This window comes from Mesitornis unicolor, unplaced genomic scaffold, assembly GCF_000695765.1.
Source record: "Mesitornis unicolor isolate BGI_N332 unplaced genomic scaffold, ASM69576v1 scaffold43044, whole genome shotgun sequence".
Taxonomy (NCBI): domain Eukaryota; kingdom Metazoa; phylum Chordata; class Aves; order Mesitornithiformes; family Mesitornithidae; genus Mesitornis; species Mesitornis unicolor.
In genome coordinates this window covers 22,797-36,509 of record NW_010180177.1, presented here as the reverse complement: position 1 = coordinate 36,509, position 13,713 = coordinate 22,797, and the positions used below count along the sequence as shown (strand labels likewise).

At 36.1% G+C, this 13,713-nt stretch overlaps 1 protein-coding gene across 1 annotated transcript in view; it reads right to left on the bottom strand.

Moving 5' to 3' along the window:
- The window catches only part of LOC104539492 (extended synaptotagmin-2-like), a 74,173-nt gene that overhangs the window by 37,728 nt on the left and 22,732 nt on the right, over window positions 1-13,713 (bottom strand). The window contains exons 2-5 of the mRNA XM_010183027.1: window positions 9,074-9,115; window positions 8,021-8,155; window positions 6,076-6,152; window positions 668-740 (exon numbers count right to left, since the gene is read on the bottom strand). Coding sequence (XP_010181329.1) covers window positions 668-740; window positions 6,076-6,152; window positions 8,021-8,155; window positions 9,074-9,115 — 327 coding nt within the window. The remainder of the gene's footprint in view (window positions 1-667; window positions 741-6,075; window positions 6,153-8,020; window positions 8,156-9,073; window positions 9,116-13,713) is intronic.

Genomic DNA, 13,713 nt, shown 5'->3' with positions numbered 1-13,713 from the left:
TCATTAAATCCTTCATTATGGAAGAATTTGACATATATAGCTTTAAATGTCATCCAAATCAAAAAAAGAATTCAAACAGGCACTAAATAGTTTGGCTTACAAATTCATTACATTCATCTGCATGATGCTGTGTCACGTTACTGGTAATTTTCCTAAAAATATGAAGTAGATCATTTATATTGCTAAATGTAAGCAAATGTAGCACAAGCAGATAAAATGGCATACACAGGTATTACAACAGAAGTAGGTAAATGCTTATAGGTACCTCAAGACACACAAAAATTACTATTTTTCCTCGCTAGAGGGAGAGATCTGTTATCAGAAAGTTAAAAAAACTTAGAGAAACTATATAGAAGGCAAGGCTTATGTTATTTATATATATGTTATAAATATAAATTGTTACATATTATAAATGTATATTTATATATGAATGGTATCTATGTTACAGAATACGAATATATAAATGTTATCTATTTAAAACAGTTCAGGAATTTACCCTTTCAGCTAAAGCACATTACTGAAGTTATTATGCAATATTAGTATTATGCAGGAAAAAAAAATAGCAACAAAACTACACAACTACTGGTTCTTTCTTCTAAATTTTTTCATCAGATAATGATTCAGGGATGACTTGAAGTCAAAATCAAATGAAAAAATTTCATTTCACCTGTATGCTTTTCACACCAGCTCTGCAGAAGTATCTCTTGATCTCCAAATCAATTTCAGAGTTTCCAACAAAACTAAAACAAAAAAGAAAGTACACATTCCATTTTTATGGACTAAACCACAACACACTGTTAGGATTATTCTGCATGGCGAAGACAAATCTTATATCTGTCTATACACAGAAAACCGCACATAAAAACATTACAACTTATAAGAAAGTAAAGACTGTTAAAAAATTATAGCTTCCTCAAAACTTCACCATCATCACCAATAACACTCAGAAATTAACACAAAAAGGTACACTGTCATCTCCAGAAGCATAGCTGAGAGAAAACAAACACACAGGTAGGCTTACTTTTGGGAAATAACAGAATTCATGCTCCATTTCAGGAAAGCTGTTATATATGTTTCACTGATAGTACATGTTCCCAAATCCACACTCATCTAACATAATCATGAGAAGGACTAGACAGAGATGGTTATATTGCTAAAAAAGCAAAGTTGTCTGAAATATTCAGAGACTTGCAAAAACAGTCATACTTAGAAATTCAGTAAGCTGGGCATGCTGAGCTACATGATCCACTAACCACAGTTTAAGCCAAAAACACTTGAGCTCTTTCTGAAGGGAGGGGAAAGGCAGGAAGCAAATTAGAAAATAATATACTAAAAACAATGCAAGTTTTTTCCCTGAACAGTTTTTGCCTCTCATTTTTGGCTTCACCCCTTACTGGGTCAAGGGCTTAAAATTCTGCAGATGCTGCCCTACATCTCAGAGATAGATGATAGTAAAAAAAGCCCCATATATTTTGCCCATGGTACAAGGCTAAAAAGGTTATTTGCACACAAGTCAGACTTGGAGTTGAGCAGGTGCTTTCCCTGAAGCTCCATCCAGGTCCAGTGTGTACCAGCAGAGTTGAACAGATCTTTTCCCAAGAACTCCTGCTGCTGTGAGCCACACTGGGTCTGAAAACAAACTGGTTCTAAGAGTCAACATGGAATTTAGAAAGAAAGCTCGAGACTCAGATTTAGCAAGGGAATTAGGCAATCGTTCCACAGGATGAGAGGAAAAACCAAAACCCAAGAGACTGAATGCCAAGCTACAGCTAGGGAGAGGCTGGCTGGACAGGGAGAGTTGCTGCATTCAGGGTATCTGTTACTCAAATCATCTGCAGCCTCCTATGCTCTGTGTGATGGCACTGTCTATGGGATCCCAAGCAAATGCAAATCTTATCCATGTCTTAAAGAGAAACAAACAGTAGTTCCAAGACATTCTTCTAAGTGTCCCCCATTGAATAATTCTGAACTATTCAAAAGTTAACAGCATGCAGGGTCATTTTGATACAGTTACCAGTTTGGGGAACTGGAAGACAGTAATGTGACAGGGGTCTATGTGACAGGAAGGTGACCGTTGCTTTCCCTGGAAAGAATGTAGTGACTGTACAGTTTAAAAATAGGTATTTAATTTTTAATAAACAATCTAAACCAATGTAATTTCTATTTATACCAATCTATCTATATAGAGATAGTAGTTATATATACACACACACATATATATATAAATAAAATTACATAACATGACACAGAGCAGCAAGGTCAATTTAGACCTGCAACTGAAACTTCAATCTTGGCACTTTGTAGCACCAGAACTATTTGTGTTATGAAGATGTGGAGGCAATACGTTCATTTGAAAAGCTGTAATAACATGATGACAAACTGAAGTAAAACTAGTAACTACACTGCATTTGAGGGTAATAAGTCAACAACTTTTAACCTCATAATAAAGTTAAACATGGCTTTATCCCCTAAGATATTTGGCTGGGTCCATTCACAGTCGATGCCATATGGACTTCCACTGTAACACAACATACACCTTGAAGGCTCACTTAGTAAGCAAATTCTATACTTTCAGATCATAATACCCCAGAAATATTTATGACTCCTGTAATGTACAGCTCACTGGGACAGATGACAGTTTAATGAGGACAGGCTTGTCAGAATATAACAGCAGCAGTACTGAATTGGATAAGCACAGTATGCTCTATGTGGTGGTTGTAGTCCAGAGGAGATACCCAGAAGAAAAACAAATTAAGAACAGGACAAATGTTATTTCCCAGATTACGGTGCTCTGTGATACTGTACTTTCAACTATCTTCATTATTTTTAGAAGGTCTTTAGGCACCATTTTTACAGCAGTGAGCTTCTCCACTCAAGTATGACACATGAAAAACAAAAACGAAATTCAATGTGCTTAAATCTGCAGCCTAAAACTTTCTTTTAGTGCCTTTATTTTTTATGTGAAGGTGAAAAAACTCAGTTGTACACCATCAACAAGTATTTCTTCAATCTCTCAATATTTTTTGGCTTTCTTTACTACAGTTCAGGTTTAATTTGATGGAGTTTATCTGTTGATCCATAACCTTTAATTTTCCTCAAGTGTTTACTACATCCATGCAGACTAGCAAATGTAAGATTTCTTTCTATTAATAATTTATTTACTTTCTCTTTATTTGTTCAAATAATTAGAAGTTTTGCCTTGCACATCCTTGTCACCAGAAACTAGACTTTTAAACTGTAAACATGAATTCTGACAATTTTTTTAACATAAAGCTCACAGTAAGAGAAAGACAGTGTTCCCTGTGCAAACATAGTCCAATAACTGCTTTGTAGATTAGCTAGTCAAGCTGCTTACAAGAGTAAAGTACTTAATTGGATCCTGAGCAATGCATAGGACCCATTTCAAAAGGTTCCAAAAACAGAGTGAAAAACACTCTGAAGCAGTGATCCTAATGCACTAGAAATCCCTGCAGGAACAATTAAAAAAAAACCACAAACGCTCTCCTTGTGTAATTAAACTTAAAAACAAAACCCCCCAAAACTGAAGGAAGATACAAAAAAACCCTAAACAAGTGTTTTGAAGACAGACTGAAACTACTTATGAGCACTTTATAGAAGGTCCAAAGCAAATGCATGTACCCCATCACAAACAACTGACAGCAGAAAGGGCTAAAGAAAGCCACAACGGTGAAACAGCAGCATAAAAGGAGATTATTAAAAGAATGAATGTACATAAATAAAATAAAATGTTTCATTCAATTCCCCCCTGCCTCACACCCCCACAGGGCTTGGCTTAGTACAGCTACTCTTACAAATGCTTAAAGAGATTGATTTCCTCTCAACCATAGTTAGGGAATAAAAGGTTTATAGAAAGCTTCTAACTTTTAACTTAAAAATAAATTAAAATTATAAAAAAAAGATTAAAATCTACAGGGATAAATACTTCTAAGGACAGACTTTTCTCCAGCAGTAATACCATTCTTTATAATCTTGCAAAACTGAACTAAAGTTGATTTCCTAAGAAATAGTTTAAGGTTGGTATCTGTACATAACTGTATCTAAGCATGCAAAAAAATATTTATTACAGAGTCTCTTATTCTTTCTTCCTGTAACTACTGAAACAACCCCATTTGCTGACCCTTAGAGAACACACAAAAACACTCTGCAAAACCAAAAAGAACAACAAAAAAACCACCCCCAAACTGTAACCAATTGATATTGGGGTGGTACCTGTCAAGTAAAAGCCTTTGAAAAAGAGCCCCTTCCCAATGAGAAGGTGTCAAGGACAAGTTTTGAATATGAGACAGGACTTTCTTTGATGGTGTTGTTGAAGCCCCAATTGCTAGAAGCTATGACAGTCACTCCAAAGCTCTCCCGTTTCCATGTTCTTCCTCCACTGGCAGCAGGGACAGGCTGTCAGGGTAAATGAACACCTACCTAACTCAGCACTATTATTGTTATTTAAACCACTTCAAGGAATTTATTTCAGCCTTTTAGACTGGATTCTACTCCAGCTGTCATCACTTCTTTAAGTAAGCTGCAACGTAATGTAATGAGACATATGGGTAAAGATTTCATTCCGGTCTAGGTAACAAGACATTATTCCTGGAATTTCTGTGCAAACCTAATGTCCTTTTCTGTTTATCTGTCCCAATCTACTTCATGAGGATTAGCAGGAAAAAAAAAAAGGGAGGAAAAAAAAAAGAAACTCTAGATTTACGCTCTTCTCCTATGAGGATAATTCTGCTTTAAAGGGAAGAAGCGATCCTGGCAGGCTTGGCCCCTCAAATACCTCAAAAATAGCTTCTCAAAAACACTTCTGGCACTGTGTCCATAGTGGTCAGAAAAGTCTGTTTTCCTGAAGGCTTAAGGCTGAAGAGGCGAGGCTCCTCTCATAGCTGCTATCAAAAGCTGCTATCAGAAGTGGCAACAAGAAGAAAACTGAAGGGAATTTCTCCATTAGGGTTAACAGCACTCATCTAGTGAAACAAGCCTTAAGGAGACAACCCTGCTGTAGTATTCTGTCCAGCAACTCCAATCCCTGATTCGCTTTGCTTTTTCCTACAGAAATAAAGTGATTCAATTCAATAAAGATCAGTCCCTGCTCACAGACATAGCCCCTATCCCTTCTGAAACCCAGGGAAGGATGCAGCAGCATCTTCTCTTATCACTCTAAGAGCCAGCTTTGACCAAGTAGCACAGTCTTCAATGTAGCTGGGAGTTAGATAAATAATTCAAAACTGAAAATAAACAAGTTCAAACTTTGGAAGTGACTCTGGGAAAGAGAAGCTGAGAGGCCCGATTACCCTTCTGGTTACTGCCAGGGAAGCAACAGAAACACAGAAGGCTGCTCTTTGCTGGATCATCAGTGACTGACAAACATGGCCTTTCCACAACCTACAGACAGGCAAAAGTACTCACTGTAACACACACCTGTGATGGCCAAATATAAAAGCATTGCTGGGCTCACCAACTGAACTTTCAAAAAACGCTAACTGCAGATTGTGTTGAGAAAGACTTTGGCAAACATTGGCTAGAACTATTTATAAACCTATATAAAAGGGGTCATGATGAAAGGGCAAAGAAACCTGAAGCAGCAAAACACAGTCACTCTGACATTATATAATAGATTTACTTTGGTCAGTGGTATGAGCCCAAGTACTTTGGAATATCATTCTCTTTTTGTAATACTGTGTTTATTAAAAAATCTAGTAACTGAGAAAAGTGAAAGCCCCTCCCAAACGTCTTATATCGTAAATTTTAGACCAGACTAAACTTTATGGCAAAGTTTTAATACAGTAGTAAGAAAAAAGAAATCAAAGACAGTGCTTTAGCTTTGGAAAGTATTTTTTATTAACTAGCATTACTTTAACGATGCAGTCACATTGAGTTGATATACTGTTTCCCTCAGATAAATGCTATTTACAGCATGCAGTTCCTTCCTCCATTCATGCACAATTAGATCTAACTACATTTGTGTAATGAAGCAATTCTTCTCCTGTCAGGCAAACCAACCAACCAAAGCATATATTCGAAAGTATGGGCACCATCATAATACAATAATAAAAAGTTTACCTGATTTGAAGATCCAAAATGATCTGCCTTTTGTCCACATTTTCAGTGTACACTTTTACACCATTTATCCGCAGAGGCTGAAACAACGAAGCAAGTAAAAGTTGGATCCTCCTACTGAACTATATCATATTAAACTCTTAACTTTGAAATAAAGGTGAATATATCCATATTCATGCCTAAATACAAGAATTTACAACAAGGATTATTAAAATCTGTGAAGTAAAGCTACCAATTTAGCTCAAAATGTTATTTAAAGGGTAAAAATTACCTTGCCAGGATCTATTCAATCACAACTCTTCTTGCAATTACCCTGCATTTATACCACTAGATTTCAAGATTTACCAAAGATTTAATATATGCTTTCCCTCGCCCTCAACTATACTAATACAGACAAACAAGATGTTTATGTCTAACACTTCCAGACAAAGCATTCTTTCCTGTGCAACTAGAACTACAAGCTAAATTTAATTCTCAAAGATGTAGTTGCCTTAAGTGGAATTTAGTTGGATGGAAAATAATCCGTAATCCCCCAAAAAAGTTAATGCAAACCACTCTGCGCATGCTCTCCCTCTTCTTCTTTGGCAATCATACAGAACCAACACGTATCAACCAAACCTTTCCAAGACTCAAATGTTCATCAAGTACCAGGTGGGAAAGGATGACCAATGACTTTTCTTAGCACCACCTCCTGTCACATTTTGAGTCTTTCCTTTCTGGAAAAATTTCCATATTTCTACTTACATCTTTTTAGTAATTTAAGTAAAATGGAAATCTCACTGCTCTCAGGTTCCCACTGTGTTTGGGGCTGTGCAGCTCACAGGTGCAACTCAATTAAGGCTGCAATATAAAGTAAGAATAGGTGCTGCTCGTGTCCGAGATAACTCAGTCCAGGTGCAGGAGCATTCAGAGCTGTGGAAACCAATTTAAACCCTACTTCAAATTAGTATGGCTTAAAAGCAATGCTATTCTACAGTCTGTAATACAGGTGTATCTACAGTATGACAGAGCCCTTGTATAAAAGGATTTACACCTTAAAGAAAAAAAAAACTGAACAACCCACACAAAAGCTGCAGTAAAGTACAATGAACTGTAATATACATGAACTAGAGTCACAAATAAAGTCACAAAGAGAGAAAAATAATTCCCCTTCTTCACATCTGAAACTTAACTTCAGTTTTCCTACCATTCAGAGGAGGAGGGGAAGAAAAAAAATATTTTTTTAAAAAATGTTTACTTAAAAACCCATTTTTGACAAGCAAGACGAACACAAAAGACAACTTCACATAAAAGCTGTTCAGCTGCATCTCTATATAAGTAAAGTTTTGGTTGACGCAAGTAAGAGTAAGTAGTGCCTAATTTATTGCAAGCACAGGCAACTTATTCTTCGCTTGGTCAGATGAAACAGGCTCTTCTGCTGACATGTGAGAGCTACATATTATGACTCCTTCTTTCATGGGACCCAACCACCTATCTGCTCTTTGCTACTGTGCTATGTGCAGTCCTTTGGAAAGCAGAGCCAGCAGCCTTGTCATTAGACTTGCTACATCCCGTGACTAGAAGGGGATCTGTTACAGGAAAGGTAATTGCGTTTGGATGATATGACAAGAAAAGGGTAACAGTCCCTGCTCACTTAATGTAAAGTATTACACGGACAGTATTAAAATCATGTTGCTGTGAGCTCTTCACATGAGTAGGAGTTATTTCACTTTGAGTCTTCTCCCAGTTCCCAAGCAAATTTCTGAAGCAGACACTCCAGGAAAAAAAATAAAATTAAGTCTCTGCTCAAAAAAGCCCCACACAGTTTTATTTTAATGTTACAATAGAAACAAGAATCAGACTTACCACAAAGTGTCACTGAGAAATAGTTTTTGTGTAGATTTAAACATGCTACAAGAAAATAGTATGTAAGACAGAGCCTCTTAGAAAAACTTGACTGGACACTGACCTGGTGACCAATATCAATCTTTGTAAAGCTGAAGGTACTGAGGTGGTTGTTTGCTCCTCTCACTGCTGGCTCGATGGTCTCCCGGAAGAGCTTCTCAATAAATTGGCAAATAAAAGGCCACATCTGTTTTACAGTCTAAGGGGAAAAAAAAAAAATCTCATGGAACACAACTTCACACACAACTACAAGACATCCTTTAAGGCACATGCAAGAAAATTTGTACAAAATTTTAAACATAGAAGTCTTCCATACAGTTCATTACAGATGTACAAACTGGTCTGTTTGTAGACACAGGAAAGTTTTCAGGAATTCTCATTTTGTGTGTTTTATATATTGGCAAAAATCTGAAGCACTGGAGGAGGAGAAAAACAGTATTAAGCACTTTCTTCTTTTATGATGCATATGCATTCAACACTGATGCTGAATGCTGGGGAGAAGGGTAACGAGGGTTACATTTATTTGCACATAAAGACAGGAATAAGAAAAAAGTATCAAGTGCATTTCCTAAAGACATGCATAATTTTACAAATGTAAAAAATACAGTATTTTACGGTCATATCTGGAAATTCTATATTATATTTTCTCACTATTTTCTAACTAACTCATGTTTTTCTATGCTTTTTGAATGAAAGATATTTTAAAAAACCCCAAGCTACATAGATCTGTACCTTAGATTATCACAAATACAAATCAAAACTGCAAAACCGATTTATTTTTAGATTGTAGGTCAGGAACCTACAGTAACTGGAAAGTATCCCAGACAAGTAGAACATCAAAGACTCTGTTTACAGCTGCTATGACTTCCACACAATTACAGCTGTCATTATTTTAATGCCACTTAAAGTCATTCTCCAAAACTCACAATTTCAAGACCATGAAAAGAGATTTAATCTCTCTCATGACTCATCAACGAACAGAAGCTTCAAGTGCATAAAGAGCACAGAAAGTTAAACCAACTCTGTTCTCAGACTCTCACCTCACCGGTTTTTTTTTAATCTTGGATTTCCCTCCTCCCCCTTCCCATTTGGAAGAGATGCAAATGACTGCCCTTACCTTGTTGAGCCATTCTGCCCTCTCTGTGTCTGGAAAATGGACCTAAAATAAAGAGCAAACAAAAAATGAATACAAACACAAAACACTTTTTAGTTAATTGTGTCCAGTCATTTACAATACAGGAAACATTCTTGACAAGAATGTTAGAATTCAAGCAAGTAAAACACAAACTCATTTCTGAACTACACAGATACAAGTCCAAGCATACATTTAATAGTGGCATCTGGAATAAAGTATTGTTTTAACACCATAAACAAACTTAAAAAATAATAGTAATAAGCACAACCAAATTTACCTCTTGTGTTTCACGGGGGTTTAACATGACACACAGGATCGCCAGAATCCTGACTGCCCTTCTACTTCCTTTCATTCATGCCAGAACTTTTGCAATATCAATACATCATGGCTAGAAATATTTAATCAGTGAAGCCGAGGTTCAAGAATATGGATTTAAGTTCTGCCAAAATCCCTTCGAAAGATATTTTTAATAATTTCTTTTCTGAAACAGCTGCAGAAATCAGTGAGACAGAAGGATGACGGTATACGGATGGGATGGAAAGCACCCATCACAACATGAAAACACCAATTAAAAGCTGAAAGAACAGAAGCCACAGTTCGTAGCTTAACATCGTACACACACAAAAAGCAGAACTCCTGAAGCAGTTCAGTAGAAGCAGAGTTAACAAACGTTTCTTTAGAAACAGCTCCTACGACAACATGCAGATCACACTTCAGAAACACAAAGAGCCTTTGAACACACTAAAAAACCGTGACCTACATATACTGACTTTTGTGAAGCAACATCTCTACTTAACTGAATTGCAAAGTCTTAATCTCTTCATAGCATAACAGATTGTACCACTGGTTTTAACAGCAATGCCTACTGGTTATTTTTATTATGCATATATCCCAAATGTCAGATAACAGTCAATTAACACACACATTTTTAACCATATTTTCAACAAGATGGATTTGAAAGCAAGCCCCATTAATGATTTATTTGCTTATTTTTTATTAAATTCTTGCATTAACAATCAGCACTATCATATTCTTGAATATGCTCAAGTTCTCTTCAGAGCAGTCCCGAATTTAATCTAAGCATTCATGTTTTAGCTCTGCTGGCGGGTTGGCCCCTACAGCATAATCAGCATTATCAGTTATTTCTCCAGTCTGTTTCTCTCTCAGTATTCTCAGGTCCATAACTAAGGTAAACCATACATTTTTACAGATTCTTAAACAATTTTGAGTACTGCTTTCTTCCACTCTGAAAAGAGAGGCTCTTGGCATCTTTTTCAGATTACTCTTTTCAAGTATATCACAGATCTATCAAAGCCATTGCAAGTGGCACAAGAATGACCGATGATCTGCTTCACTAAGAAAAACATTCAATAGGATTTATTTTACTTGGTGAGTAACAGATGGAGCAGGTTTGGCATCATATAATTATGTTATTTATTTAGAATTATTTCCTAGAAAATTATAGTGGTTAGAATGTCAGAAGTCCTTATTTAAAGTGTTTGGTAGGGTGTTTTTGCTTATTTAAAAATAAAAAATACTTACTTTTTTGCATTTGCAACAAAACAAGCAGTTTCTCTGTGAACACGAATTTATAGCTGAACAGAGCTTACACTCAATTTTTGTCTTGTGGGGTTCTCAAGTTGTTTCCAATGATCAAAAAGTTAAAGGAACAAAAAGAATGAATGCTATGTTACCCCTAATGCTAATAAGTAACATTTTTTACCTTTCTCCTAAAATATTTCTCTTCTGAATCTGCAGATGGAAAATAACCAAATCTCAATAATTACTTATCTCTTAAGCACAATGTTGGATCAACATGAGCATTTCATTCTAATTTGCTCTAGGAGAGTGATCAGAAATGTTCAAAGGGTGAGAACTCAAAAGCTGTTCCATACAGGGCAGAACATAAACTTCAGCCCTTGTAAAGAACAGCAACAATATTGATTAAACAGAAACAACAAATTAAACACACAAATGAAGAAATGAAAATTCATGGAAATACCAAAAGCAAGCCTGTGTGCAGAGTTATGTTCATAATTCATTTTTAGTCTTTTGTACAAGTATCCAGTTGACATCAACAGGAAAGCCAGACTAGACTGAAAGACTTCCCATCCTCAACGTAACCTCAGCCCAGATGAAATTCATCTTCCTCCACAGAGCGATCCGACTTCCCAGATTTAGGGTACAAACTCCCCAGGGCACAGGTCACTTTTCCTGCGTTACACACACTGCTGACATGCAATACATCTGATCAGAATAAAACAGGTAGCATCTCTCTCTTGCACTCATCTTGCACCCTTCACATTCAGTCCCAGTTATGCAGAATCACTGCAGATAGGTTGGAAAACAAGCAAAAGGCAACATACACCAATACCTAGCCATATAAGCTAATTTTTTTATTTTGAATTTTATCTACTTTGCAGACTTTATTAAGACTTTGCTTAACAGGACCTGGTTCTTAATTTTTCCATATATTTAATAATTACTTGTCCTTTAGTGTGCCACACCTATCATGCTCCTACCATCACTTGAGTTAGTACTAAGCCAACTCCTTAACTGTATAAGTCTAGCTTATTTCTACAGTAGCATGTGTTAATAGGCAACAAATAATACAATTAATTACATATTCCATTCCTGTTTCTCCTGCCTATTCCATCCTTGCTTTTCTACTCACTCCACTTGTAACACATTTCAGTTGTATTCAGTATCTGTTCTGACATCAAAAACAGAGAAGAGAATACAATCTTTCAACTTCAAGACTGAAATTTTTAATCCAGCTAATCTTGAATCAAAAGTTGAACTTTACTTAATCTTTAGATGCTTCACAATCAGGTAGGCTGAAAACAAGGCATAAACATTCTTCTAATCTACTCATTCCATACATGCCGCTGTATGAGACTGCAATGTTAATGGTAACATTATATATTGCTTTAAGTGTTTTTGATATCAAACACAATTTTATGCAAAGACAGCGGGGAAAGCCTGAGGGATGGACATAGGTACCCTGGATCAGTCACTGACACAAGAGCACTGAGGCAACTGCACAGACTCAAACTACCTGCTGTGCAAAATCTGTTAACTCCTGTATAAAAATCTATTAGACAAGCATGACAGAAAGAGACAGGAGTCAAGACTTCAGCAAAGACAGTCAGAGTCTAAAAGCATTTTCCACTTGGTTTCCATTATTAAATTGCTCATGCAGGTTTGGTAAGTATTGTGTCATTTCAACCACTTGGTGTAGTTATTTATTATTCAGAGGAAAGTATAACTAGAGAGAACTATCGCAAAAAATACCCTAATGACCATGTTAAACACCAAAATCACTACAATATTACATGTTCCAGGCCAAGTATTAAAATTTATATTGCAAAATACTTGGAAGTGCTCAAATAATGCATTGCTGCACATTAAAATGCATTCTTTAGCTTTATCGCACAACTGCTTTGTTCAGCTCTAAATAACTCTCAGGTTTACTTCCTATTTCTGATGTGCTCATATCCTGCACTGTCCAAATCTCAATTCAGAACACATTATGTTTTGCAATGATCAATAAAACACCAGAAAGAGCCCAAGGAACAAGGAATGCAGTTCCTTGTTCTGTCCTGGAAGATGCTAAAACAAAACAGGGACAAAAGAAAACCACTAACAACCTCCTATTTCCGTAATAACAGCAGAAACATTTCCTACCCACAATTACTTTATTATTCATACTCTCTATAAACACCATCCATATTGCCTGAATTAACTCAGTTTTCTGCCCAGATGATCATCTGCATCTTTCTAAGGAAGAAAGGCTGGACAACGAATAATAACCGTTAAACCCCACAGACTATGGATTGGTGGGAAATTCTGAGAAGCCAAACAGTAATCGGCAAATTATATCAAATGAGTTTCAAAGTACAAATAATAATAATACTGCTTCCTTAAATATAATTCTTTGTTCACATAAGGGATATTTCACATATCTACATACGCATCACTAAAAACAAGCATTGACAAGGAAAATCATAAAGGATGAAGTTACAACACCCTTCTGAAAGTAACAGTGAATTGCTCTCAGCACAATTTACAGGTATTAATAACCTACTTCACTATTATTCACTGATCCCCTCACTGTAAAACACATTTCTTTTTAAAATGATCTTTGCAGCCTTCTCCATCCTTAAAGCTATTTATCATCAGCTTGTTATATTTAACTTCCATTTCATGATTATGATTACACAGTACATGGGTCCTAAGCATTATTTACATGAACTGAAACAACAAAATTGTTGGCATTGAAAGTATGAAGCTACTGCTATTGACCAGAGTATTCCTTAAAGTTAAAACTTTTTTGCGACACACCAACCACTTTCTCTTTAACTGCGTATTACAGCAAAGTAAGCACTGGAACCAATGAAAGTAGTTTGGATAAAATAAATAAATAAAAAGCCAAAAATAACCCCCACCAACAAACAAAACAATAACCAAACAACCCCCCCATACCACTGAATATTGACTTCTTTCCCTTCTATTCACCCCCTTTCTTCTTCCCCCAAGGATTAAAGGTAAGAATTCAATTTTAGACTACATTAAGAATTAATGTGTTATAACAGCTATGTTTAACAGATACTTATGTGAGC